Genomic DNA, 27,748 nt, shown 5'->3' with positions numbered 1-27,748 from the left:
TCTGAGTGTAAAGATGGGGTCCCCCAGTTTCAGTTACAGCAGTTATTCAGTTAGAACCTTTCTTCATCAGGGTGTTGAAGTTCTTTTTTTTATATCGTATTTTGTTTTACAGATTCGTGAGGCTCCAGGGCCTTCAAGCTGTGATTACTCAGATGGTTCCTGAAATGACTGGGAAGGCGGACGCTTTGGTGCCCATCGAAGAGCATATGTCTGTGTATATCTGAAACCTTCTTTGTACACACACACACTTACACCAGAAGACAGGCTCATTCTTGTGCACACTTGAAGAGTTTTACAACTGATGAAAATTAATTTAAGAATCAGATGGATCAACTTGACACTACTGGGCCCAGGAGCCCGGGGAGAAAAATATGTTACTGATGGTCAGTTTTCCACATGGTCTTCACGGGTAAAGAAAGTTTGCAAAAAGAAGAAAAAAAAACTTTCACGGTTCAAGCCTCAAAAATACCTCTGCAGCTTAAAGAAGGAACTAAGTGAGAAGGTGGCTGGGGGAGAAGTGTGGTGTCGAGCGGCGCAGGCAGCGTCATGCAGTGGGCTTTGCACTTTATTTTCCAGTGTTTTTGGTAATTTGGACAGACTTCAAAACTCTGGACTGAGAAGTAATTCTGGCTGTGTGTGACTTCAGGAAAGCAAGGTCAGGTATGATGGGACAAATCTGAACGATGAACTGGTTCCTTTGCCTTTTTCAGTTAACTGTGTTCTCGAAGTTTTAATTTATTATTTTCCTTTTCCTTTCCCGTATCTATAGGATAATATTTTAAAGTAGCAACTGAAACCAGTATTTACAAAGTAAGTATCCAGGAACATCCAAGCAAAGCTTCTTTTCCTTGGACTGCACCCGTGGCGTTTGCACGCATCTCTGAATGTGAGCCGGAGAGCGCCCGTCAGCGGGACAGGCTGACTCTCTAGGGATCTAGTGGGAGACCTTGACTCTTGTCTGCGCTTTCTCTACTTGATGGACTTAATTCTGAGATGAGTCTTTTTTTTCAAGCTGGAGAAATAGGTGATCTTTAGGAGCGGAAAGGGGAGAAGCCAGAAGGGGAGGGAGGAAGGAGACGGGGTAAAGAGACAGAATCCTGTAGTGACTCTCGGTTTTGTCAACCAGAAGATTTAGGATTCACCCAAAGCGAACACTCAAGAGCTTTAGAACCTTCTGGCTCCGAGTGAAGTGGTTTTCTCTCTCCACCTTTATGGCACCGAGGAGCGCACCGGTCTGTGGCGGGCCGGTCAGATGGAGCCCAGCTCTCTGCGAGGACACAGCAACCTGCCTGCCGGGAAGCCAGGCTGGGCCCTGAGGGGGGACGTTTCTGGTTCAGGACAGTGGGGAGAGTCTTTTTTCCTTCCTGAACTTGGACTGCTGTCTGCACAAACTCTGGTCTGTTTTGCACGGTTTGTGTGCCTTTTTTCCCCTTTATGCAATCTTTTTCAGCTTCAGCAACAGAAATTGGTCTAGTCGAGAAAACGTGCCAGAGGGTGGCTTCAGAAGGAAGATGATCCCATGTGTTCTGTCTCTGCATCTGAACTTTTGAAGAGAAAATTCCAGCTCGAGGGATTCTTTAAAGCCTTAAGTTACTTGAAATCTATGTATTTGCAACCCTTTGTCTCTGGAATCATATTACACTAAACTGGAATCTCAGGCTGAATGAGAATAACCAAGTTGAGTGAAAAGAAGAAAACCCCGTTTCTTGATCAGCACGTGGTAATGTGGCTCTTCCTCTAAGGACTTGAAAATAAAAATGGACACGTGTTGTTTTTAAGCATTACCTTTTCCTAGCAGACTGCCATCATCTTTTCTAGAGGGATTTTTTCACTATGCATTTGGGTGGATCTTTATAAAATACCTTGTAATTAGATCCAGGTCGGTCTTCATTAAAAGGGGTCGGGGAAAACAGCGCAAGCCAACCACAAAATCACATCAGTCAGTTGATCCATGAAAAGAATTAGTTTGAGTTTTTTGGCATTCAGCATTACTTTTTAAATAAAACGGTTCACTGAGAAAAAGTATGTATGCAGCAGTGGAACATGGGCCTGTCCTTTGCAGTGACTCCAACATCCTCTGCCTATCCTGGAAGGGGCGTGTTCCCAAGAGTGAGAAGGAGAAGCCGGTGTGCCGGAGGCGCTACTATGAGGAGGGCTGGCTGGCCACGGGTAACGGCCGTGGCGTCGTCGGGGTGACCTTTACCTCGAGCCATTGCCGCCGGGACAGAAACACGCCGCAGAGAATAAACTTCAACCTGCGGGGCCACAACAGCGAGGTGAGCTGGGGCTCGTTGCACTTTCTGTCTCATTGTCTGTGGTCTTGAGCCTGCTCCCCGTGGGTTCAGAGCTCGCTTTGTCATTTTCTCCGCTTGCTGCCAAGGGACACTATTCAAACTGTGAATTCTGTCTCCCGTGTCCCAGTGGGAATGCGTTAAGGTGGACACGGTTCCCAGTAGCCTGTGTCCCTCCCCGAGCGTGTCTGTTCTCTTGGGCGCCCTCACTCTCCTCTCCTGGCAGCGTGCTGCACGCCGGCACGGGCACGGGCACGGGCACCAGGGCGGCTCTGCCCAGGCTGGGAGGTTTGGTTAGATGCTCTAACCAGCGTGTCGTGCTCTCGGCCTTTTTAGTCACTCTTTCTGTGTAACAGAGTTAACTGCCCCTGTGTGAGGCTGGTGCTGTCAACAGGAGGGTGGTGGTGTCCTTTTCACCTTCAACGGTTAACAGCCGCCTTGCTCTGGGTGATGGTTTAACACCTGCCATGTATTTCTTGTACTTGGAGGTGCAAGAACGAAGGAGTTAATTGGGCAGAGGTGACACTAATCCACTGGACAAGAGCCATTGATTTTCCTATCTGTTGGGTGTATGACATTGAGATTGTGCTCTATCTGCATACTCAACACAGTTAAGGATCTGTGCACTAACACTAGTGAGAAAATATGACTAATTTGGGGTGAAAGCCAATGAAAAATCATTGCAAATCTTTTTTCTCTTCCTTATGAATTCTTCACAAAAAGGTGAGTTGGTGGATTTGTGTTCACCCATTGTGGTATCCTAGTGATGGCTGCAGGAGAGGACTGGGCTGTATTTCCGGGGGTGTGGTCCTCTCCCATTTCTGTTCCTTTTGTCCCCATTTGCTTGTTATAAGAAGTTCTAGCTCCACCATTTAACTAGCTGGTGTGGTTCTGCGCGAGTCATTCAAGTCATTAGATCACTCATGGTTAAACTGAAATAATAATTCCTTTCTTTCAGAGTTGTTGTAAGGATCTGTGAGAATATGGTTTTGCGAGGGCTTTGAAAGCGGCAGGCGCTGGGCGTGTGGGTGACGACATTGTGTGCCTCGTACGCTGACTTACTTAACTGTATTCTTGCTGTCCAGCCCTTGCATGCTACTCAGTACCCTTCCATTTCCTTACTAGTCTGACTTGTGAGGCCAGGAACAGTGTTTTTTGATTTTTGGTTCACAGTTAAGAGTTGAAAACACATATGCAGTCGGTAGGTGTTCATGGCATCTCTGCCGAGTGCTGGGTGCTGTGTGGACTCGCCACCACGGGCCGAGATGAATTATGGATTGTGCCTGCTGGGAGTCCACCATCTGGCAGTAAAGGCAATGTGTGCACCTGGATATCTCTTTCGCTGTGTGTGTTTCAGCCAAGTATGGAAAGAAAGATCTAGGTCATTGAAAGAACTAAGGCTGAAGTTTACACAGATTTTGTTATGAAGAGGACCTTTCTGCGAGGTCTTGAGAAATAGAATTTGGATAGGTTCCCCCCGCTCCCCGGAAGATACAAGAAGATTAAGCTACATTCTGGCCTCAGAGAAGCAGTTTCTCTCTTCTGTGTGACATGAGGTGCTGGGTTTCCTTTGGCTCCAACCTAAGCACATGTCTGTATTCACCTTATCACACCAGGTGTACCCCCGGGAAGATGCATTTGGAGTCTGGCTGGACAAGGATGGGACCTGTATGTATATTTTGCCATCCCTGGGACAAATCCACCATAGTCGATAGGAGGTTGACATGCTTAGCTCTTCCCGCTGAACTATGAAATGTTTACTGTGTACAGGTATACCCTGGTTTGTAATGGGGATTTTACTCATATCAGGGCATTCTGTATGCCAGTTAATCCAGGGCAGAAGGTTTAAGCAAGGTGCTGCCTTAATAATCTATCTGATTTACACAGTGCTCAGATGTAGCTGTTTCTGGGCTTAATCTATCAGCATGCAGTTGCAGTCAAGTTTGAAAATTGACATGCTCGTCTTCACGACCTGAGTTAAATAAATATAATTTGTTAGTGACTCACTTTGGGTGGCTCTTCTGGTCAAGCAATGAGCTCTGTTTATTGGAGCATATTTGAGTATGCTAGGTGACCATGTCTGTCTTGTCTCCTTCCCGGTAGGCCTTCTAAGTGCTCACCATGTAGGTGAATCCCATTCAGAGAGCATGAACCAGAAGCCACTGTTCTTTGTTGTAATCGATGGGGGAGGCTCTCTGTAGGGTCACCCTGCTGGTGCAGTGGGGGCAGAAGGAGCTCACGGCTGCCAGGTGGAATTGGGGGCTTTGCTGGTGTGCATAGGAGATTTGAAAGTTTAATTATATGCAGATAATTAAAGATACGAATTGCAAAACCACAGTCCCTCAGCCTTTCTTAACAGTTTTTCAGGTAAACTTGTACATAATAACAATGAAACAAACAGTGGGAACTTACCTAATTTTATATGCTGGAAGGGAATTTAAAACTAAAGGGTACTACTAAGTTGATCCATTTTTATTTTCCAGCGTTAGGATTAAAGCTTTTCTGAGTGGGGAAAATGGGATAAGAGGATCTTCATAGTGAGGCTGGAAGGGTGGAGCAATATATGAATGAAGTAAATGTATGTTTAAAAATTTTATTTTTGGGGTGCCTGGGTGGCTCAGTGGGTTAGGCTTCTGCCTTCGGCTCAGGTCACATCTTAGGGTCCTGGGATGGAACCTCCTCATCTGGCTCTCTGCTCAGCGGGAAGCCTGCTTCCCCAACTCTCTCTGCCTGCTGCTCTGCCTACTTGTGATCTCTGTCTCTCACTGTCAAAAAATAAATAAATAAAATCTTTAAAAATTTTTATTTTTAAATTTCCCAATTGTTGCCATAGTTAATTTAATTTTCCTGGTGAGGGATAGATCTTCTTTTTTATTTGATCCACCAATGTAGAAAGTTGAATTAATAGCATTGACTTAATTTATTATGGAATTTATTTGATTATTTTAATATTTATTATGTTCTTTAACTTATATTATTGTATTTATATATTTATAATTTTAAGATAGTTTATTATAAAAATAATAGTCTTCAAGAAGTAACATCTAAACCTGTCATCCTGATGCTATGATAGTGTATGGATGGCTTCAGGAAGACTCTTGAGTCAGAGTTTAACCAGGTATTATAGGTGGAAGATGTATGTGAGAAACAGCTCTTTTAAATGTGTCTTATGAATCACTATTTTGTTTTGTTTGTTTTTTAAAGATTTTATTTATTTATTTGACAGACAGAGATCACAAGTAGGCAGAGAGGTAGGCAGAGAGAGAGAGAGAGAGAGAGAGAGAAAGGAAGAAGCAGGCTCCCCTGCTGAGCAGAGAGCCCGATGTGGGGCTCGATCCCAGAACCCCGAGATCACGACCTGAGCCGAAGGCAGAGGCTTAACCCACTGAGCACCCAGGCACCCTGACGAATTGTTATTTTGAACAGGGAACTGTTTTAGCGAAGAAGCAGAAATAAGACTGTTTCTCTATATTGAGATCAGAGTTTTGTTTCACCTAACCTGGCTTACCTATTTTTATGCCAGAGCTCAGGAGTGTGAGTTCATCTTTATCATAGGAACACGTACACACAGGTAAATGCTAATAATGAAAAATAGCGGTGTTCTCACTTCTGTTTCCTGCCCCTGCCTCCTGTTCAGGCTGTTCACTGAAAGCTTCTTTATTACCTGTTTGATTAATCAGTGTTGGGATTTTGTATGTTGGCTTCTTTCCTATCTTGGCAGGTGATGCGGCTCTCCCTTCCTTAGTCGCTCAGCCCAGCCTTGCCCTGCAAGCCAGTCATCCTGGTATTGCTCTGTCGTAATTGGATAACTCATTATTCAGTGTTTATGTTATTTAAACCATGTCAGTATTGTGCCCAGGCAAGTCAAGTAGGATACTATGATTATATTTCCTTTACTGTTCAGGAATTTTTTCCTTTGCGAGGAAAGTAGTCTTACTTTGCAGGATGCCTGGGTGGCTCAGTTGGTTAAGTGGCTGCTGTTGGCTCAGGTGATGATCCCTGGGTCCTGGGATTGAGTCCCACATCGGGCTCCTTACTTAGTGGGGAGCCTGCTTCTCCCTCTGCTTGTTGCTCCCTGTGCTTGTGCTCATGTGCTTACTCACTCTCTCTGACAAATAAATAAATAAATAAATATTTTTTTTTCCTAAAAAAAAAAAAGGTTTTATTTTTCCTAGTGGTTTGGTTTCTTTATCTGTTGCAAATCTTCCAGCATTTTCAGTATTTTTCTACATGTTCAGACCAGTAAGATGATTTATTTGTTCTTTCTGTTTTTGGTTTTTTCCCTGGGGACCTCCATCTGGGAGTCCTTTGTCCTCCCGCTACTCTTTGGAGGACTTGCTGTCCAGCTCACTTACTGAACTTCCCCTTTTCATCACCTTGATAATTTCCTTTGCCTCTTACTTTTGCTATATCTTTTGGTTCTTTGACTTTGTATCTTTCTCTTTCTTGGTTTACCTCATTTTTTCGCTGGAACATAATCACCAGTATTTTCCTAAGAAAAAATTTGTAAGTCATGAATTTCAAGACGTATGTCTGAAAATGTCTTAATTCTTCCTTTACTGTTGATTGATAGTTTGTCTGGGTATAGCTTTCTAGGTTGGTTTCTTCCACATTTTGACAGCATCTTTCCATAGTCTTCAGACTTGGAGAGCTATTATTGGGAAGCACAGTAGTTCAGACTCTGAAGCTAGACTCCAAATCCTAAATTTAAGTATATTATTTAATATCTCTTTACTGTTAATCTTCTCATTTGTGAAATGGTTTACAAATTGTACTTTTCTCATGTAGATTTGTTGTAAGGATTAAGTGAGTAACTGTAGGTGAAGCATTTAGAACAGTGCCTGGTACATCATGGGGGCTTTATAAATTGACTGTTATTATTCTAAATCCTCTATATGTGATCTGTTAAAAAAAATCTGCAAGTTTTGGCAACTGCTCTTTAACGTAGATTTTCTGGAATTTCATGATGATGTTTAAAAGTAATATACCATAAAGCTCTTTGGCACCTCTGTGTATGTGTGCATGGGAGGGCGTTTCAGCTGGTGGATTTTACTGTGGAATAATCTGGGGGAGAACCGGCAGTTTCTTTGCTAACTGCCAAATGTCAGCATCCAGGCATATTTCTCTGGGGTTGTTCAGTTTCTCTAGATAAGGCCCTTCCAGTCACATGCCTGTGAATTTACTTCTGCTGCCAGCATTAGAGAGCTAAGGGGTGTGTGTGTGTGTGTGTGTGTGTGTGTGTGCGCGTGCGCGCGCTGGGGAAGAGGAGGCGATAGGAAGAGGTGAAACAGCTGGTATTATCTTGTGCACTCTGTGTTAGACGCCATTCTAAGAGCTTTAACTCATCAACTCTCCGATTTTGAACCCGTTTTTATCATATTTTATAGCGGAGGAAACTGAGGTACAGAGGGAGGGGCTAAACAGCTTGCCCAAGGTGACATATCTCTCTCATTGACAGAGTTGAGACTGAACCAGGAGCTCCATAGATTCATCCTCTTAACCTCTCAGAAAATCACCCAGGGTTCAGTCCCTCTACCATCTTCATGATGCCAGGACCCAAGGCTGTTGTCTTTGGTTTGTGGTGCCCGGAGAATGAGCTGTCATCATCTGACACTGTGAGGGACAAGCCTGCCTGCTTCCATCAGGAGTGCTCTGAGGGAAGGAGCATCCGCTGCTGCCCTGTGCCGTGCTGACTCGTGTGTGGCTTTTCTCCTGGCACCTGGGCTCATGCCTAAATCTTTCCAGGCTTTCTGCTGCTGGCATCTCTCTGGAGGCACTCAGTTTAGCTTTGTACTATTCTGGGACTCCACTTGCCACTCCTTATCCATTTTCTGTCTTCATTTGCTGTGATCTGGGCGTTGTGGAATATGGCCTTTGTGTTTGTTTTCATCTCTTTCTTTCTTTCTTTCTCTTTCTTTATTTTTCACGAGCAACCGAGGGTAAGAGAGAAAGAGAAAGAAAGTGCACTATGGGGGCAGGGGCAGAGGGGAAGCAGACTCCCCACTGAGCTGGCCTGATCTCCCCATTAGGAGATCATGACCTGAGTGCAAACCAAGAGCTGGTCACTTAACCTACTGAGCCACCCAGGCGCTCCTCTGAAGTGATTTCTGGGAGAAGGATTAGGACCATCTTTAGTTTGAAACCTTAAATCCAAAATCTCCTGTTAAGATATTTTTGAAGGTTCTTAAAAGCATTAAATATAGATTTTTCCCTCTAAACCAAAGCCAGAATATAATAGAATTCTATTTTGTTAAAAAGCTAGAATTTGTTGAAATGATGGCATTAATTTTTTTTTCCCTTAGCAGTTTGTGTAAAATTTTTTTTCTCCTAACAGAAATAAATAATCATGTCTGCAAGTAACTTCAGTGTAGGAAAACACGGTCTTTTGGGTGTATTTCTGCTAGAGAGAATGAGAGAGGAATGTGGACACAAGGCAATAATTTTTTTGGTAATAGCCTCCTAGGGAAGCAGCTTCAAGCTACATCATGTCAAAATGAGAGTGAGTGAGATTATTACTGAAAGTTCTGGGCAAATAAGTATTTCTCCCAGTATAGAATCTGTGTTCATGATTTATTAATAGGTGAGCCCATGGGTTCTTGGACCTGACTGCCTCTGTGCTGTGGTTGTATTATCCGTAAAGGATGATGACACCTGCCTCCTGCAGTGCTGGTGACCGAAGTTGGAATCCACAGATGATATACACGAAAGAGCTCATAAGTCTTTGTTCTTTCTTGATTACTGTTAGACTCACTGTCATCCTTGGGTATTGTACCCATTTGCTTTTCCTTTCAAGGCTAAAACAGTGGAACCGTGGCCTCTCTGCTGAGGAGTAGCCTCATGTTTGCAAAATATGGGAGTGGAATGTGAGGTGGGAGGCAGGTGAGGTATTAGGAGCAGATTGGAGGTGTTCTTGCTAGGAGTGGGGCTGGGCTCGTGCCAGTAGTTTTATTATAGGTTTGGGATTCTGGAACATTGGTCACCTCATGAGTATTGCTTCCTTACCTATAAGGCATTCCTGACTTCATTTTAAGCAGGGCTCATTCATCCTGCCTACTTCCATCTGAGCTCACCGCACCTGCCTCATGCCCTCAGGTGTGGGGGAGCCGTCTGTCTATCCCCCGGCAGGCATGATGCAGCAGTGGGTGTGTGGCACTCGGGGCAGTGGGTGTCATGCTCTAACGGGAGGTTTGTGGCTGAAGTTGAGCAACGTTGTCTCTCTGGGATGTGGTCTGGGCCAGGCCTGGAGGGTGCGGGAAGGGAGCGAGAAGGGAGCATCTGTACTGTGCCACAGTTGGGTATTTCTAATCGGGTCCGCCCACATGCTGGACTCTGAACTTCCAAAACAAACATGCCTGTGCGTTTTGCCCATGATTACACCGCTGGGTGTTTTTGTTGTACCTTCTGGCAGCCTACATTTGGTTTCTCTTCCTCATTGTTGCTGTTTTATGGAATCTTTACTGGCCTTTGTTGTTTTTCCACTTGGCCTACTTAGATTTGGTCTACTAAATACAGAGGAGATTGTCTCCGTCCCAGGGGCCTTTCTTTGTCCTGGAGTGACCCTCCTGTTCAAGCTCACCTCTAACCTCTTCTGCTGCTTGTGACCCCCTAACGGTGCTCGAGACAGAAGCCAATTTTGTCTGTCTTACCGCTCTTCTCTTTCCTTGCTTCTTAGGTTGTAGAGTTTAAGGACATGGTCATTAATCAGAGCCTTAAGATAAATAAATAACATTGGAAATAACATGGTTGTAAGGTCTATTTTATTAACTCCTTTGTAGAAGAAATAAATGTTTAATGGCTTTGTTGATAAGATGCTGTAAGTTAATGTTGAGGGCTTGGGCAGTTGATCTTATTCATTTTACTCAGAGTTTGAAAACAAAAATGTGAAAAACCGGCTATTGTCTCTCCATTTACTTGATGTTTTCGTGATCTTGGATTTTATTTTTCCCCTCTTCAGGAAATTTGCTATAGATGGCATTTGTGACTAATTAGGGACTTACCTAAACAATACGACTGAAGAGCTCTTTCCTGTGTTCTGGGCCTTTGAAATTTTCTTTAACCTTAATTATGCCTTCAAAAAGCCCAATTATCTACCTTAGTTCCAAGATTGAAATTATTTTAAGGTAGTTAGGATCTGTAACGTCAATTGACATTTTTCCCTAGTAATGACATACTTGTTTAATTGATGAATACCTTTTTATTTATTTTTTAAAGAGATTTTATTTATTTATTTGAGAGAGCACATGTGCACATGAGCAGAAGGGAGGGGCAGAAGAGGAGGGAGAAGCAGACTCCCTGCTGAGCAGGGAGCCCAATGCAGGGCTTGACCCCGAGATCATGACCTGAGACAAAGGCAGACACTTAGCTGACTGAGACACCCAGGAGCCCGAGATAAAATACCTTCTTAAAAAAAAAAAATTACTGTATTTTAGATCAGCATTGTGCAACAGAAACATGATATGAGCCTCATATATAATTTGAAAGTTTTTAGTAGCTACATTAAAATAAAAAGTAACAAATGAAATTAATATTAATGCTTATATAACTCAATATATCTAAATATTTCAACTTGTAATTGATATAAAAACTATTATGTTCTTTCTTTCATATTAAACCTTTGAAATCTGGTCTATATTGGGTCTATATCATTTCAAATTAGCCATATCTCAGTTGCCACCTGTGGCTCGTTTGGACAATGTAGTTTTGGACAGCACTGTTTTGAGTATTGTGGCAGAGCTGCATGCCTACTCCAGAGAGATTTTTTTTTTTTTTTTAAGATTTTATTTATTTATTTGACAGAGAGATCACAGTAGGAGAGAGGAAGGGAAGAGATCACAGAGAGAGAGGAAGGGAAGCAGGCCCCCTGCTGAGCAGAGAGCCCGATGTGGGACTCGATCCCAGGACCCTGAGATCATGACCTGGGCCGAAGGCAGCGGCTTAACCCACTGAGCCACCCAGTCGCCCTCCAGAGAGATTTTTAATGTATGTCTTAGAACCTTGGATGAAAGGCATTTTTAAAATGTTTTTATTGGGAAATAGTTTCAAACTTACACCAAAGTTGCCAGGAAGTAAAAAGAACACTGAGTTTTTACTCAAAATCACCTCTTGTTAACCTACACTCATTTGTTTTATGTGCTCCCTCCTTCTCTTGAGCCCTCCCTTCCATGCCCTGTGTGTGTGTGTGTCCCTCCCAAATCATTTGAGAATATTTATCTTGATCTTTATCCTGAAGTATTTCAGTGTATATTTCCTAAGAATAAGGACATTCTGTCATATAACCAATATAGTACAGTTACCAACTTAAGCAAATACAGCATTAATTTAGTACTTTAATGTATATATATATTTAATTTTAAAAAATTTTTACTAGCACATAATGTATTATTAGCCCCAGGGGTACAGGTCTGTGAATCACCAGGTTTACACACTTCACAGCACTCTGCATAGCACATACCCTCCCCAGTGTCCATAACCTCCCTACCCTTTCCCTACCCTTCCACCCCCCAGCAACCCTCAGTTTGTTTTGTGAGATTAAGAGTCTCTTATGGTTTGTCTCCCTCCCGATCCCATCTTGTTTCATTAAGTCTTTTCCTACCCCCAAACCTCCCACATTGCATCTCCACTTCCTCATATCAGGGAGATCATAAGATAATTGTCTTTCTCCATTCGACTTATTTTGCTAAGCATAATACCCTCTAGTTCCCTCCACATCATCGCAAATGGCGAGATTTCATTTCTTTTGATGGCTGCATAGTATTCCATTGTGTATATATACCACATCTCCTTTATCCATTCATCTGTTGATGGACATCTAGGTCCTTCCATAGTTTGGCTATTGTGGACATTGCTGCTATAAACATTCAGGTGCACGTGCCCCTTCGGATCACTACATTTGTATCCTCAGGGTAAATACTCAGTAGTGCGATTGCTGGGTTGTAGGGTAAGTACTCTAATATATTTTTGTCCATATTCCACTTTTGTGAACTTTTTTCTCTAGTACAGGATCTAGGTTAGGATCACATATTGCATTTAGTTACTATGTATCTTTAAGCCCCTTTACTTTGGGACAGTTCTTTAGGGTTTTGGTTTTTTTTTCGTCTTTTATGACATTGGCATTTTGAAAGAATACTCCTCCCCCTCTTTAATAGAATGTTCTGCATTTGGAGTGTGTCTGATTTTTATTATTATTAAATTCAGGTGAATCATCCCCAGCTGAGTCCTCCATGAGTTATATTGGATGTTGGGTCTTAGGGTATCACATATGGAGGCACACGGCATCTGTCTGCTCCTCGTCGCTGATGTTAATTTTGATCCAGTGTTCTGGCTGTGTAGTTAATGTGTTTTCCCCTTGTATTTACAGGCAGGCAGTGGGAGGATACTTTAAAACAATGCACATTTCCTGTTCCTATGTGGATTGACCATCCATTGATTCTTGCTTGAACCAGTCTTTACTGTGATGGTTGCAAAACGCTGATTTTAAACATATGTATACATATGTGTGTATATATATATATATATATGCAGGGAGGACTGGAGTTTAAAATATACATATATATACACACATATATATACATATATATATGTGTATATATATATGCCTCTTTGGGACATGGCAAGATGTCCCAGCCTCATCTCATATATAATTTCTCTGAGGAGAAATTCTGCTTTTGTCGGGGTATGGAGGGATATGGTGGTATTAGAAACCAAGATCTGGCCTCTAGATGTGACCATTGCTTCTGGGTGTTCCTTGCCATTGGGCTCTCAGTGGATGTATATCTGCAAATATACGTACCGTGGAGGTCTGGGTCAGTTAGGAGACAGAAACCCCATTGTAGGTTAAACAGGGAAAGTTTAACAGAGAAATTATTAACTGATAAAAGCGATACAGTAAATACAAAGAAACTGTATGGGACCCTAGGACTGGGGGTGAGGACCTAAGGAAAAGACACGCTTGGAAGGAGGTTCAGATCTCTCTGGCAAAGGTGTGGTTCATCCCAGCAGATAGCAGAGGAGTTTGTTGGCTGAGCGAGACTGGAGCAGTCCGAAGGCGAGCAGTAAACAGCTCTTTGGAGAGTAGTCAGAGGAGCGAGTGATCACCAGCTGGTGGTGTGGGATGCAGGGGCGGTCTGTGGGTAGAAGGTTCTCAGAGTGAGTGGGCCACACTGGAGCTTAGAGGAAGGGGGCTCACGGAAGGAGTGACCACTCAGTGTGCAGCCTTCCAGGCCATGGACAGCTGGGAGAACAGGTGGCAGGGGCTCTGGTTTCTGTGGTGAGGGGACTGCAGAAATGTTACTTACTTGCCAAAGGCCAGGGGGTCACAAGAGAGACTGTTCTGAGCCAGTGGCTGTGGCAGTTTCTACTGGATTTCCTCACACCCACCCAGCATCCCCCCACCCCCATGGCCCTTGGGAATTCTCACTCCCCAATGGTGTCCCTCCAGTGCCCTGAACTGAAAAAGTTGAACATCATGCTCACATTAAAGGAGAAACGCTTAAGAGAATTCCATTGTCTTACCAGTGCAGACATGGAAAGGTGCATTTGGAGCTGAGAGGTGATAAACTGACACACACGTGTATAGCACATGTGTGTATTTAGGAGTCCTGAGTTTACGCCAATATTTCCAATTCCATACCGCCCCCATGGCTTCCTTCATTTGATATTTGTATTTTTCCTTCCATAGTTTGCTCAATCTCATAATACATCTGAAATAGTCTCAGAGTCTCCCTTCCTAATACAGAAACACACCTACGTAATAAGATATTACAGACTGAATGTCTCCCCAAGATTCATATTTTGAAGCCCAGTCTGCCAATGGGATAGTATTTGGAGATGGAGCCTTAGGGAGGTGGTTTGGGTTAGAGGAGGCCATGGAGTGAGGCTCCTGTGATGGAATTCGCTCCCTTGTAAGACGAGACACCAGAGAGCTTGCTCGCTCACCCGTTAGTGTGCAAAGAAGAGGTCAGGTGAACGCACAGTGGGATGCTGGCCGTCTACAAGCCACAGAAGATGCCTTGTTATGAAACCTACTTTGTCGGTCACTTTGAACCTGGATTTTCAGCTTCTAGAATTGTGAGAGATAAAATTTTGGTTGTTTAAGCCATTCAGTCCCTGGTATTATATATTAGCCACTGAGCTAAGAGAGAAGATCTCAGAGTCTGCTGGCAGGGTGTCCCTGCACGCCACCTCCCCCCACACTGGGGACAACTAGGCAACAACTGATATTCTTAAATGACTTGGATTAGTTCCTCTCTACTTTTTCTTTAGTTTAGTTAAGTAATTCATCTGAAACACAGTTGGGTTTATTTGTTTCAATTTCATTTTCATTTTTGGATTTTCCCCTCTATCCGTTCTTGTTGATTTTATTTTGTTTTGCATATGTAGAACATTAACATCCATTGAAAACTAAAAAAACACACAAAGGTATTCTTGGAGAACTGACATTCCTTCCCTTACCTCTTCTACCCTTTCCACCCACCTGATAAATTCTCTTGTTACCTTATGATATTTGTTTGCCTTCTATAAAAGTGTTTCTATGATTTATAATGTTTTCTTCCTTCCTCTTCTTTCGTTGACAAGAGCACTTTTTATGTGTGTGTGTGTCTGTGTGTGTGTGTGTATACATATATATGTGTGTTTTTTGCCTGTTTTATTGAGATAGAATTTTACATATAACATTGTATTAGTTTTAGGGGTGTGTGTGTGTTGTGTGTTATATACACACAAATGCTTTCTTACACTTTGCTTTTCCACTTAACATCTGGAGGTGACTTCATGTCCACTCGTGCAGATCGCCCACAGCCCCTTCCAGCCCACGGTGCTCTGCTGTGTGTATGTGCCAGGATCAATTCAGCAGCCTCAAGTTCGAGTATGTAGGGAATTTCCTGTAGTTTGTAATTATAAATAATGCTGCAGTGAATCACTTGTGCATATGTATTTTCATATTATTGGAGATGTGTCTTCAGGGTAAGTTCTTAGATGTAGGATTGCTGAGTCAAATGTGAAAGCATATGTGGTTTTGTTATATATTGCCAAACTCCCTTCCGTAATGGTACAACTATTTTGCATTCCTACCAGCAATGTATGAAAATACCTTTTCTCCCACAGCTTCACCGACAGAGTGTATTATCAAGCTTTTAAGCTTTTGCCAATTTGCTAGATAAGAAATGGCACCTCAGTATAGTTCTAATTTGACTCTCTTTTATTACAAGTGCACTTGAACAAGTTCTCAAATACTTAAGGGCCATTTTTGTTATCTTATGTAGTCACATCCTTTGTCTGTCTTTCTAAAGGATTTTTAATCACTTTGCCATCTTCAAATTTTAAAAGTTCTTAGTTGGGGACATTAGTTTTTTATTTGTGATATGTATGTTTTCTCTCTTTTATTTATCTTTCCACTTTGCTTTTTATTTATTTATTTATTTATTTATTTATTTATGGCCTGCCAAAGTTCTGAAAACTTCTTATTTTGTTAAATTTATCAGTCTTTTATTACATCTTTTATTATTAAGTCATAATTAGAAAACCCCTTTCTATACCTCAGTTATAGGTGAATTTACTCATTTTCTTTAGGTTCAGGAAAAGACTCATAACAGATTATTGCTAGTAAGAAAAGCAATGTATACTTTGTACTTGTTATGGAATCTCTCATGCCTGGCTTTCTTATAATAAGACCAATGGTAATTGGTTAGTTTAGTTGGACCTGCTAGGCAGTTTGCTTTTAAATTCATGCGAATGGATATAATCTAAAGAACAGAGCGGTCACCCTCCAGGTAAAGTTTGAATTTTAGTCAGTCATAGTATTGAGAATATGGTTGGTTCTATTTTTTAAAAGATTTCATTTATTTACTTGGGAGAGAGAGAGCACAAGCAGGGGAGAAGGGAGAAGCAGACCTCCTGCCGAGCAGGGAGCTCCATGCAGGCCTCAGTCCCAAGATCCCAGGATCATGACCTGATCTGAAGACAGACGCTGAACTGACTGTGCCACCCAGGCGCGTTAAGAATATAATTCATTCCTCTGATTTGTCCGTTTTGAGTTATCCTTAAGACCAGGCCACTCTTCCTGAGATTCTTGTCTGTTTATTGGTCCTTTGTTTAAGGTGGTATCTCCCCGATTCAATGGAGCATTTGGCTCAGTCTCATCAGCATCTTAGAGCTCCGTCTGTCTGACCTCAGGGCAGTGGTTTTCGGGAGAGAGGTTTTATAGGCCGTGATATTTCTTCGCTTGTTGCCTGTGACCCTCACTGAGGAGAGTGAGACTTAGGATGCTGATTGGGACAGGCGGGTACTAAGCAATAGGTCCTCACCTCCTTTCTCTGTGAGACTTATGTGAAAGGCCCCCTCTGCTAATGAGCTCACAGCAGTCCAGAGGCTGGGAGGGAGCAAGTTGCCTTTTCTTACTGAGTAATTACAAATAATGTGGTGAATCATTTTCACACAGGGAGAGACGAAGATGGTGCCAGGGAGCAGTCACTTGACACTGAGCCATCGTCATCTCTTTGAAACTCCCCATGTGATGATGGACCCAAATAAGCAGGAAGGAGCCTGGGGTTCTGGTCCAGTTCTGATAGTCTTTGCATCCGTGACCATGGGCCAGCTACTTTCTGACCTTTAATTTTGTTTGTCCTTAAAAATCATGCAGTCTTTAAGAACTTGTCTAGCTCCAAGGTTCCAAATTCTTCGAGTTTCTTTTATTTCTTACTTTTAACACTTTTAATTGTTCCATTCCCCAACTGCTAAGTACTTAAGTCTTTGCCACCCCCTCTTTTTTTTTTAAACCAAATATTCACCTTCTTCTGAAAATTCTTAGTCTTAAGACTAAGTCTTAGTCTTCAGATAAGTTGATAGATAACTTGATATTTTGTCATTTGTTTGTGTGTAAATTCCATGGGAGCTGGGAGTTGCCTTTGGCACCTTAAAATAAATGGTAAGTAATGTATTTCTTCTTAGTGTGGCTTTGTTTTAGAAGGGAAAATCAATTCTAGGGTCTTAGTGACATTGAGGTAGGCCTTAATGATTCAGGTTTATTACCATATAGACCCCAGTAACTTGACTTTGTTTCATGGCCCTGAATTATACCCATCGGTAACTATGGCCAGAGGTCATGAAAATGCATTGTTGCAGAAGGAATTAGGTGATAGTGTAGCTTGATCCTTACAGACCCATCCAGGCAACTTGAAAAACAATTCAAAATATGGTAATGAATTCATATTAAAACCCTCAAACCTTCCCTCCCCCAACCTAGCTTTATGTTCTGCTGTTTCATTTGTATAATGGGATTTCCTTCATGTCTGAGAAATGGATAATTTAATTATTAAAAGAGAATCCATTCTCAGTTGGGATGACATTTATTAGGAACATTTGGCCCTGCTGTTGAGCAGCTATCTTATTTTTCTTATGTGGAATAAGAGCCAATTAAATTTTCAAAGATGTGACCCAGAGCCAGATGTTCTCTTGAAGTAGCCCACATCCCTTTTTTTAATGATCAAAAGTATAAAATAATTCATGTTGCCACATAACAGCCAATGATTGTCATAGATTTAGCTTAATGTAGAAGGAAAGGCCAAGACTTTTCATGCAGTGTGAAATTTACTGAAGTTCTGTGGATTTACAATAACGTCTATAAATGGAAAGCTGCCTTTTTTTAAAAAAAAAAAAAAAAGATTATTTATTTATTTATTTGTCAGAGAGCGATGACAAGCAGGCAGAGAGGCAGGCAGAGAGAGGAGGAAGCAGGCTCCCTGCTGAGCATAGAGCCCGATGCAGAGCTCGATCCCAGGAGCCTGGGATCATGACCTGAGCTGAAGGCAGCGGCTTAACCCACTGAGCCACCCAGATGCCCCGGAAAGCTGCTTTTCTGGAATAGATTTATACCTGGAAAGTCAACTTCTGATATATATTTTTTAAAGATTTTATTTATTTATTTGACAAAAGAGAGAGACAGCAAGAGAGCGAACAGAAGCAGGGGGAGTGGGAGAGGGAGAAGCAGGCTTCCTTTCTGAGCAGGGAGCCTGATGTGGGGCTCAGTCCCGGGATCCTGGGATCATGACCTGAGCCAAAGGCAGATGCTTAATGGCTGAGCCACCCAGGCGCCCCCTCATAATTTTTCCTTAGTGATGTTGAATTGTGGCAATTGTTTTACTGTTGATATTTTAAAAAATTAAAATATCTCAAATATTTGATTTAAGTTTTCATTCAACTCATTTGAAAAACACTAAGCCTCTTCTTTGTGCTAGCTACCATGCCAAGAGCTGTGGGTTTTTGCTTATTTGTTTGTTTTTAAAGATTTTATTTATTTATTTGTCAGAGAGAGAGCGAGCACAAGCAGGGAGAGCAACAGTCAGAAGGAGAAACAGGCTCCCTGCTGAGCAAGGAGCCTAATGTGGGACTCGATCCCAGGACCCTGGGATCATGACCTAAGCCAAAGGCAGATGCTTAACTGACTGAGTCACCCACGTGTCCCAAGTGCTGTGATTATAGGGATAAATAAGATGAATACAGATTTTAATTAATTATGATGTATTTGATTACAAGTACAAAACTCAATCATACTGATTTGAGCATTTAGTAAAAGAAGTGTTTTTGACTTGTGAAACTAAGAACACTCAAGGAATATTAGGTTTGAGTCATGGCTGGGGTCCTTGGGACCTGGTGTCTCTCCATCTCTCTGTTTCTGTCAGTGATGGCTTCATAGACAGGCTCATTCCTCAGGCAAACAGTCTCCCAGTTCTTACTGTATTGAAAAAGAGAGACTGCTCTTCCCCAGTGAAAGTGCTGGGCTTGACTCTTATTATGTGGAGCTAGTCATAGGCCTAAACCTGAACCAGACATTGTGGACAAAGGTAGACAGTGCTCTGATGGGCCAAGCCTGAGCCAAGGGTGGATGGAGTCATCCCTTTATTAGCAAGTAGACTGAAAACAGGGCATGGTGGTCGTAGGGGAAGATCAAGGCTCTACCCTAGGAGCAGAGAATGAATGGAGTCAGCAGTAGCCAGTATCGCCTTCCAACCTCTGTGGTGGTGGCAGTGGTGGCCGTGGTGGCCGTGGTGGCTGCAGCGGCACCGTCATGATGGAGAAAATCCAGGCTGCTGCAGGAGCACCTGGCAGGAGATTTCAATACAAACCTAGCTGAAAAGTGTAAAGAGTAACAACAATGAAAAATGGACACTTAAGATAACATGCTTCAAGGAAACATAATTTGGTGAAGGCCCATGGAAATTAACCTTGTTTTGGACATTTGGGGGCAGCAAGCCTATTGACTCTGTACCTGTGAGCTCTCTCTGGTGCAGGTCAGAGCTGCAGGAGAGCTGCTGACCTGTGACTGCCCCAAGGCAGAGCTCCGGGTCCTGTGGAGCCTTCTACACCACCTTCTGTTGTACTTTCTGTGAGGGAGCCGGCTAGTGGGCTGCAAGGTGACATTTGCTTTGGAACTTGAATCACTGCCCCGAGGCAGAGCCAGGACCACGGAGGGAGCAGATATGGAAGAGGGGACTTTGGAGGTGAAAGGGTGATCACAGAACATTTCCAGCATGGTTTTGAGATATGCCTTGACTGTGACAGAGTTTGTTCTTGACTGTGGGAGCTTTGCCTTACTTCGTCTGCAGTCTCCCCTCCTGGGAGTCCCTGAGGACCCCTCTTCTCATGTGAATGTAATCCCTTCTGGTCGGGCCTTCTCCATGCTCAACAGTGAGGATTGTTCTCAGAGGGATCACAGAGCTCAGGGAACATTCATCCAGTGGCCAAGTGAGCTTAGTTGAGGATGATCTGCTCCTGCGTGATGAATGGTGCTTGCTGTGAGGACAGAAGCAGGAGTGTAGTCTGACCGGGACCTTGAGGACAGCTGCTTGTCCTTTGGTGGTGACCTCCAACACTGTTGACCTTCAACGCTGTTGGAACTGCAGTAGCCACTAGTAGACATAGAGAGCTGTCATTTTATAGTGGAGCATACTCTAACCTTGGTAATTTGGTGACCAGTGAAAATGTGTTTTTCTGGGGAAAGTTTATCAGAATTGTTTTATATTTATGTAGCCACTAGATTTAGCAAACCTCAAGCATAGTGTACACATTCAGTTTTTGGCCACTGGTAACTATTGAGCACAAATCGTGTTTACTGATTAGGTCCCCATTAATTTAGATTTATTTTCTTAAGTTTGTCCCCGAGTCACTAGGTGAGTTTCCTTCCCCACTGCCTTCTGCTGTGTGTGCATCCCTCTTGTGTGTATGCATGCCTTGGGGCGGGTAGCGAGGGCAGGGTAGGGGGCACACAAGCGCACACATACGAATCTGGTGGGATTATCTCTGTCGGAGGAAGAGGTGGTCCCGCAGAGGAGCCCAGACTTGGTCCCAGAACCGTCACCACAAGCACATTGGCCCTGGGCTTTCTGACTGTGCTGTCCCAGTCCCACCTCTCACCTTCCCGAGGGGAGTTCCCTTCGCTCTGACATCACCAGGGAGAAATGGTTCAGTTTTCTGGACTCCTGTTTCGTCCTGCCTTTTCCCAGAGTGCCCTGCCTCCCACTTCAGCCCCTGTCTCCCACTTGGCACTCGTTGCTTGTACCGCTCGCTGCACAGAAAACCTTTTGCCTTCTGCGATGTTTGGGGACGTGTACATCATCTGGTTTATGCTGTTTGAGTTAGAGCCTTTGAAGGACTGCTGAGCTGCTGGAAATGGCACGGGTGAAGTGAGACTGAAGAATTAATGAATTTTAAGGCTGCCCCTCTTTTGAAAGTCTGCTTAAACTGCTGCACTTAAAAAGATTAATTTACATAAGCATGTATTATTTATCAACATGAGAAGCGTCTGAACTTTGTTGTTCATTCGCATACACTTTAGACCCGAATCCTGAAAACTAGTGTTCCGCTTATGTAGCCTGGGTCGTCTGTGGAGGGACAGTGTCTCCATATGGCTGAGACATTTGGGGAGGTAAGTGCACAGCTAACCTGGTAGGTATCCTGGGCATGTTGGCTTCCTCGAACAACGGAGGAACTCATTCTATAATACGTGTTTGGGATTTTATATTTGACATTTCCAAGTGAAAGTGTAAGACCATGTGGCATTGCCCATATTACTGATCTTTTGAAAGGGTAGATGACAGACACCGTCATATGAAGGACGCAGGATTTGGAGTTAGATGGACCTCGCAGCACTTCCGGGTTTTACTACTTAATGATTGTATTGTCTTCATCACGGTATCTTAGCTATGAAACAAGGATTATAAAATCCTGTAGGGCTATCATGAGGACCAAATGGGATAATGCGTATTTACTTCCAGCAGAAGATATCTGGAATGGTGTTTGACCCTGAGAAGCTGCTCAACAGATAACTCCTAGACTTTCTGTAGGACAGAGAGATTAAAATGAACAGTATGCCTCGGGCCCAAACCTTTAAATTCGGGCATACTGCTTCACACTTATAATCAGCAGAATAGTGGTTTGCTGTGCGGATCTGTGGAACCTGCCACCCGACCCAAGGGCTGTACCACCAGGACCGGCCCCAAGGGGTGGGGGAAAGCAGACCCACTGCAGCATCAGAAGCAGAGGGAAATGGGGTTTCAAGGAGGTGGCATGTTGAGGTTGGCCAAAGCTCACAGTTAGTAGACTCTGGAAGGGGTAGGAGTTGTGCACAAATTGTGCTCCTTGGGTGTGCTTAACTTGGAACTGCTTGTGAGCGAGTCTGGGCTTTGTGCTTTGTCTACAAATTGTTGCTCCAATTCCTATCATAGAGCTAAGTGAGAACAGAGCTCATGCTGGTTGAAACAGAGTCCAAAACAATGTTGTGATTTAGCTTCTCCAGACTTTGGCTGGTTGAGTCACCATTGGTATGCTTTTACTTTTTGTGTGTTTCTAACCAAACAAAACACAAGTTAATGCTGGGAGGGGGCCATGATGAAAAGACTAAAGGCTCTTTACTGCCTTTTTGTTTTATTTTGTTTTAATCTGACAGGACAAACAGTTTCACTTAAAATGAAAATACTAATAAAGTATTTATACTTTAAAGTATATATACTATTCCTATCACTCTGCCTAGCTTATCAGATATAAAAAGGATCTATGTGGGTTTCTTTTTAGTGCTAAAAGGTCCAATATTTTCAATTTTGAAGACTCACTTAGGCAAAGTATTTACTTTAATGATTTAAGACTGGTCTAGACTTTCAGCTTTGGCTGGAACAAAACCCCTTGAGCCACTCCTTTCCTTTTTTTTCTAAAATACAAACAAGCTTACATTTCTTCCCTTACTTTATGACAGGAATAATTATGATCCCACAATTCTTTGATCTTTGCTACCAGCTAATTTGGCATTGCACTTTAATGTATGTGCATTTTTTTTTTCTTCAAAACTTGGATAAAAAGTACGATCACATCTGTAGCAGACTACAAGATAAAGTTCGGTTATAAAATCCCATAATGGAAATTTTAGGTAGGTTTTTTTTCCTAGAAAATAATTTTTTGTTGCACTTTCCCCCTAAAATAAATCATTACAGTAAAATATGGTTATGTAGCTTTCGATAGATTGGAAGCCTTACAGTCCTACACTGCAAGGGTAATTGGCATGAATAGTGTGATCCTAAGGCATTACAGTGTTCCAGAGTGCCATCTTAACCATTATAGCAGGGTTATTTTGAGTGTAGTATTTTTGTTCATTAAATGTTATTGCATGATAATTAATCCAAAAGTGGAGCTCTCCATATTTCATATACACAAGAACTTTTTTGGATATATTTATTTACTTGAGAGAGAGCGCACAGTGGGGTGTGGGGGTCAGAGATAGAATCTCAAGCAAACTCCCTGCTGAGTGCAGACCCCCCAACTCAGGGCTTGATCCCACGACCCTGAGATCATGACCTGAGCTAAAACCAGGGGTCAGACACTTACCTGACTGAGCCACCCAGGCACCCCAAGAACTTTCTTATTTAAAAAGTGGTACATGATCCATAAACATATATGTGTATATATATACTTACATATATGCACACACATATATACTTATAAATGTATATACATAATTATAAATATGGACATATAAAATATATGTATACACTCTTAGTCTAATCACTTCTTCCCATTCTATTGCTAAGCCTGGTTGAGCCACCATGATCTTTGGTTTGGATTACCGCACTGGTCATCTAGCTGGTCGTCTGGTTCTCTGGAGTTTCCTTTAATCCACACTGTGGCCAGAATATCATTTCCAAGCATTAGGATATCCCTTACCTCTCTGACTCAGGTAGCTCCTGACCTGCCCTTTCCTCTGACTTCCTCATTTCCCCCCTGAAGTGCAGTCTGCGCATTGACTACCTTCTGTGCTCTGATGGGCAAGGCCCAAGTTTCACAGCCCTTCTGCCCAGTTGGTGCCTTTTCTCCCTTAGATGCCCTGTTATTTAAGGTTGATTCCTCCGAGGGGCTTTCCCTGACCAAGCCACAAGTTATCCCTTCTCCAGCTTTCTTGCCTATCACAATTAGATTTTGTTCCTTAAAATCAAATTTGGATTCCATTACCTTTGAGATTAAAAATCTAGAAGGGTTTTCTAAATTGGTATCAAATGCGAACTCTCCTAGTTGGATTTCTTTCTTGACTTACTGTGTCATGTGAACATTTATGTTTTATACAGTGTACTTAGAGTCCCTTCCCTTGCTGAGATGCTTCTAACAGTTGGGTCACTTGATAGCGTCATAAATAACCTATTTATTTTTATTATTTAGGTATATAATGTCATAAATACCAAATGCTGACTACATGCATGGTTTTATGTTAGGGTCTTTCTCTGTGTTTGTGTATGCTTTTACAGAGCTTAAGTGGGTATGTACCTGTCCTTTGGTATTTTGTACTTGTATTTTCGCGTACATCAGATGGTCCTGAGTTGTGTGGTACCGAGCCACACATGCTGACACTCACTTAAGCTCCTTGATTAAAAACCAGAATAAGATGAAGGTACTTGGTTAAGCTGTTCTCCGTCATGGCCTGCTACAGTCCCTTGCTCAGCCTGTGGACCAAGGTGAGTGGTTCTTGTGGTGATGGTTGCATTTTTGCTTCTCCAGCCCTGTGTCAGGTCTGTTCTTGAGTTCTTGAGGCAGAGGCTGAGCAAGACTTAATTTGACTTCCTGAGCAGAGTAGGCCCAGCTCCCTGCTTATACAAATTAGCAACAGTGAAAGTAAGCCTTGCTATTAACTTAAAATGGTGTTGTTTCATTTACACTTAATGGTTACATGGGTTGTGTTCTTTTTTTCTTTTTTTAAAAGATTTTATTTATTTATTTGACAGAGATCACTAGTAGGCAGAGACGCAGGCAGAGAGAGAAGGGGAAGCAGGCTCCTGGCTGAGCAGAGAGCCCGATGCGGGGCTTGATCCCAGGACCCTGGGATCATGACCTGAGCCAAAGGCAGAGGTTTTAACCCACTGAGCTGCCCAGGCACCCCACAGGTTGTGTTCTTAAGAGACGAAGAAACACTGGTGTCATTTCCTGGGAAGAAGTCTTGGGTGGTAGTGCTCCCTTTTATAACCGTGAGCCATTGTGGTGCCACGGACTCACCGACTAGCTGCCTTGTGCAAATCAGGGTTGTCTGCATCGCTAAAGCTCAGTGTATCACGATTGAGTAGCATCTTGTCATAGAGCCATACCATTCTTGATTTAAACATTCACTCACTGAGGGCATTTAAAAAGTATTTTCAGGTTTTCCTAAGAGTAAATAGGGCTACTCTCTTTTTATAAATTCCGTTGGGATTATGTTTTAGAGCTCCATTCTCAAAAGTGGGATTTAATAGGATTACCAACTTGAGTAATTTAAATGTTTGTTGTATATTTCCAGAAGGCTTGGCAAAATGACTAACACCAGGTATTTTGAAGACTTCTGGAGTCTAGAAGTTCTAGCTCATATGGAGTCTTAATTTTTTTTTTTGCAGCTAATTAAGGGGCTTAAAGTAGTATATTACAGTTTTAGTTTTTATTTCTTCATTTATTAACTAGGTTGAAATCTTAGAAATAATATTTTGTCATCTGTGTAGACTGATCCTGATTAACTTTGGGGATATAGCAAATTTTTATATGTTACACTTAAAATTGTTTTCTCCACCCATTAAAATATTGGGTACTTAAAAAAAATCAACAACCTCTTTTACCTTTAATCACACCCTCTGTATCTCTAACAACCACATTTAGCTTGATTTTATAGTTAAAATAAATACGTAAATGTCTCTGTTCTAAATTCTTATTACGATTTAAACAGGACGGGGAAGGGCAAACAAGGTTTTCCCTTTCAGAATATTCTTTGGTATTTATGACTACTTGCTTCTTTCTGATAAACTTTAATATCTTTTTTTAATTCCTATTAGCCAGGACTGCAGAAAGCAGGTTCTAGTTCTGAAAAACATTTGGGCCCCAGATAAGGGTGAGCCAGCTAGAAATGCTCCCACAGGGTTGATGTTGACCTGTGGCGTGTGGTCCATCTGCCTCCCAGACTGCCCGGCTCCGGTCATTCGTCTGCTTCTCCCATCCCCACCCACTGTGGCTTTGCCAATAATTGTCTGTGGGGAGTTTGATAATGCTTCAAACCTGCATATTCACTGGACTCATGCCTCTGTTACTATATTTAGTATCCCAGATAGACTCCTAATGTCTTTCTCCATTTGTCTTTCTTTATCTGTCATTAGGTCTTTATAATTTTCTTTAAATAGATTGCTTATATCCTACTTTAATTCCCCCAAACTACGCTTATTGAAGATATGATTGCTTTACAATTTCACTTCCAGATCATATAGATCTCTATTAATTTCTTAAAATTTTGAAGCCAGAGGAATAAACATACCTAGTATATATGTATATTTCACTACTCTTTGTAACTTGAAAGTTGTGTGCTTAGTAAAATGTACAGTATGTTCTCTTTTCTACTCTACATGAAAATACCTTTCTACCTTCAAGCTACAGCTTCTCTAATTCAGACATCTCCTTTTTTTTTTTTAAGATTTTATTTATTTATTTGACAGAGAGAGATCACAAGTAGGCAGAGAGGCAGAGAGAGAGAGGGGGGAAGCAGGCTCCCCTCCGAGCAGAGAGCCTGATGCGGGGCCTGATCCCAGGACCCTGAGATGATGACCTGAGCCGAAGGCAGAGGCCCAACCCACTGAGCCACCCAGGTGCCCCCAGACATCTCTTTTTGGAGCGCTGCTCTTGGTTGAGAGACATAGAAGGACAATTGTGTGTTAAGACATGTTCAGAGGGCGCCTGGGTGGCTCAGTGGGTTAAGCCGCTGCCTTCGGCTCAGGTCATGATCTCAGGGTCCTGGGATCGAGTCCCGCATCGGGCTCTCTGCTCGGCAGGGAGCCTGCTTCCTCCTCTCTCCTCTGCCTGCCTCTCTGCCTGCCTCTCTGCCTACTTGTAATCTCTCTCTGTCAAATAAATAAAATCTTTAAAAAAAAAAAAAAAGACATGTTCAGATACAGTGATATTAGTATTTTCTGTTTTCATTTTAGATCCCCGAGACTAGATCTTTTTTTTTTTTTTTTTTTTTTTTTTTTGAGATTTGCCTGTTTATTTTAGAGAGCAAGCAAGCAGGGGGAGGAGCAGAGGGAGAGAGAGAATCCATAAGCAGGCTCTCCCCTGGGCATGGAGCCTGTCTCAGGGCTTGAGCTCATGACCCTGAGATCAGGGCCTGAGCCAAAAACCGGGAGTTTTTGGATCACCAAACTGAGCCACCCAGGTACCCCAAGAATAGAGCATTCTTAAAGTCTCTATAAGCACTAATATGTAGTTTTTTCTGGATATTGAATATGTGAATTCTTGAACAATAAAACTCTTCTAAATAGAGCCTTTGATTCTGAGATGCTCTGAAGTGGTTTTACGTGGGCACTTGTTAAGAATGTCAGAGAACAGTATCCTCTCGGAAGTAGCCGCAGTGGTTGCTGGTGCAGCTGGCTCCGGAATCTTCAGGGCATCCTCCCATGGACCCTGGAGATGGCGCGTCCTTGCCCTGAAGAGGAGGTTCTTCACCACTGCTGTTTTTCGGAGCACCCCTGGAACCCTTGCAGTTATGTTTTAACCACTATCTATACCTTAGGGATTTTACTAGAGGATTATTTTCTTTTATTTTCCCCAATATTTCCATTTCTTCTTGGAGAAGAGTATTTAATAATGGTTAGTTGACAGAAAGAATGAGTGAATTAGTAAAGATAGAAGCAAAAGTGTGAGTAACTTTTCTGTGTTTTAACTTCTTTTGGTTTGTCTCTGAGGTGTTTGGAGAGCGTCCAGCTGCATGATATCATTACTGAGCCGGCGAAGTGCACATTCTAGTGTGACTAGGCCAGCCTTTTCTATTCTGTGTTAGCACATTTGCAGGTCAGTGTCACCATGAGCAACTACAGAAGTCCGTCTTCTGGGACAGACTTGGAATGTGTGTAATAGGCAGACTCAGCCAAGTGTCCATTTTCTCCTCTTTCTTCACTAAAAAAAACCCAAAAAACCACCAAAATACTTGC

The 27,748-nt window shown here is 42.5% G+C and overlaps 1 protein-coding gene across 8 annotated transcripts in view; it reads left to right on the top strand.

The window, feature by feature from the left end:
• The window catches only part of TULP4 (TUB like protein 4), a 227,918-nt gene that overhangs the window by 59,351 nt on the left and 140,819 nt on the right, over window positions 1-27,748 (top strand). For 6 of the 8 annotated variants that reach the window (XM_045080107.1, XM_045080110.1, XM_045080109.1 and 3 more), the window contains one exon: window positions 113-2,276. In XM_045080107.1, coding sequence (XP_044936042.1) covers window positions 2,025-2,276 — 252 coding nt within the window. In that variant the 5' untranslated portion in view covers window positions 113-2,024. The remainder of the gene's footprint in view (window positions 1-112; window positions 2,277-27,748) is intronic. The other 2 variants (XM_045080113.1, XM_045080112.1) reach the window with 2 other exon arrangements.

This window comes from Mustela putorius, unplaced genomic scaffold, assembly GCF_011764305.1.
Source record: "Mustela putorius furo isolate JIRA1106 unplaced genomic scaffold, ASM1176430v1.1 tig00000450_pilon_pilon_pilon, whole genome shotgun sequence".
In the NCBI taxonomy this organism is placed as follows: Eukaryota; Metazoa; Chordata; class Mammalia; order Carnivora; family Mustelidae; genus Mustela; species Mustela putorius.
Note: the sequence above shows the minus strand (reverse complement) of the source record. Positions and strands in the feature narration are given on the sequence as shown.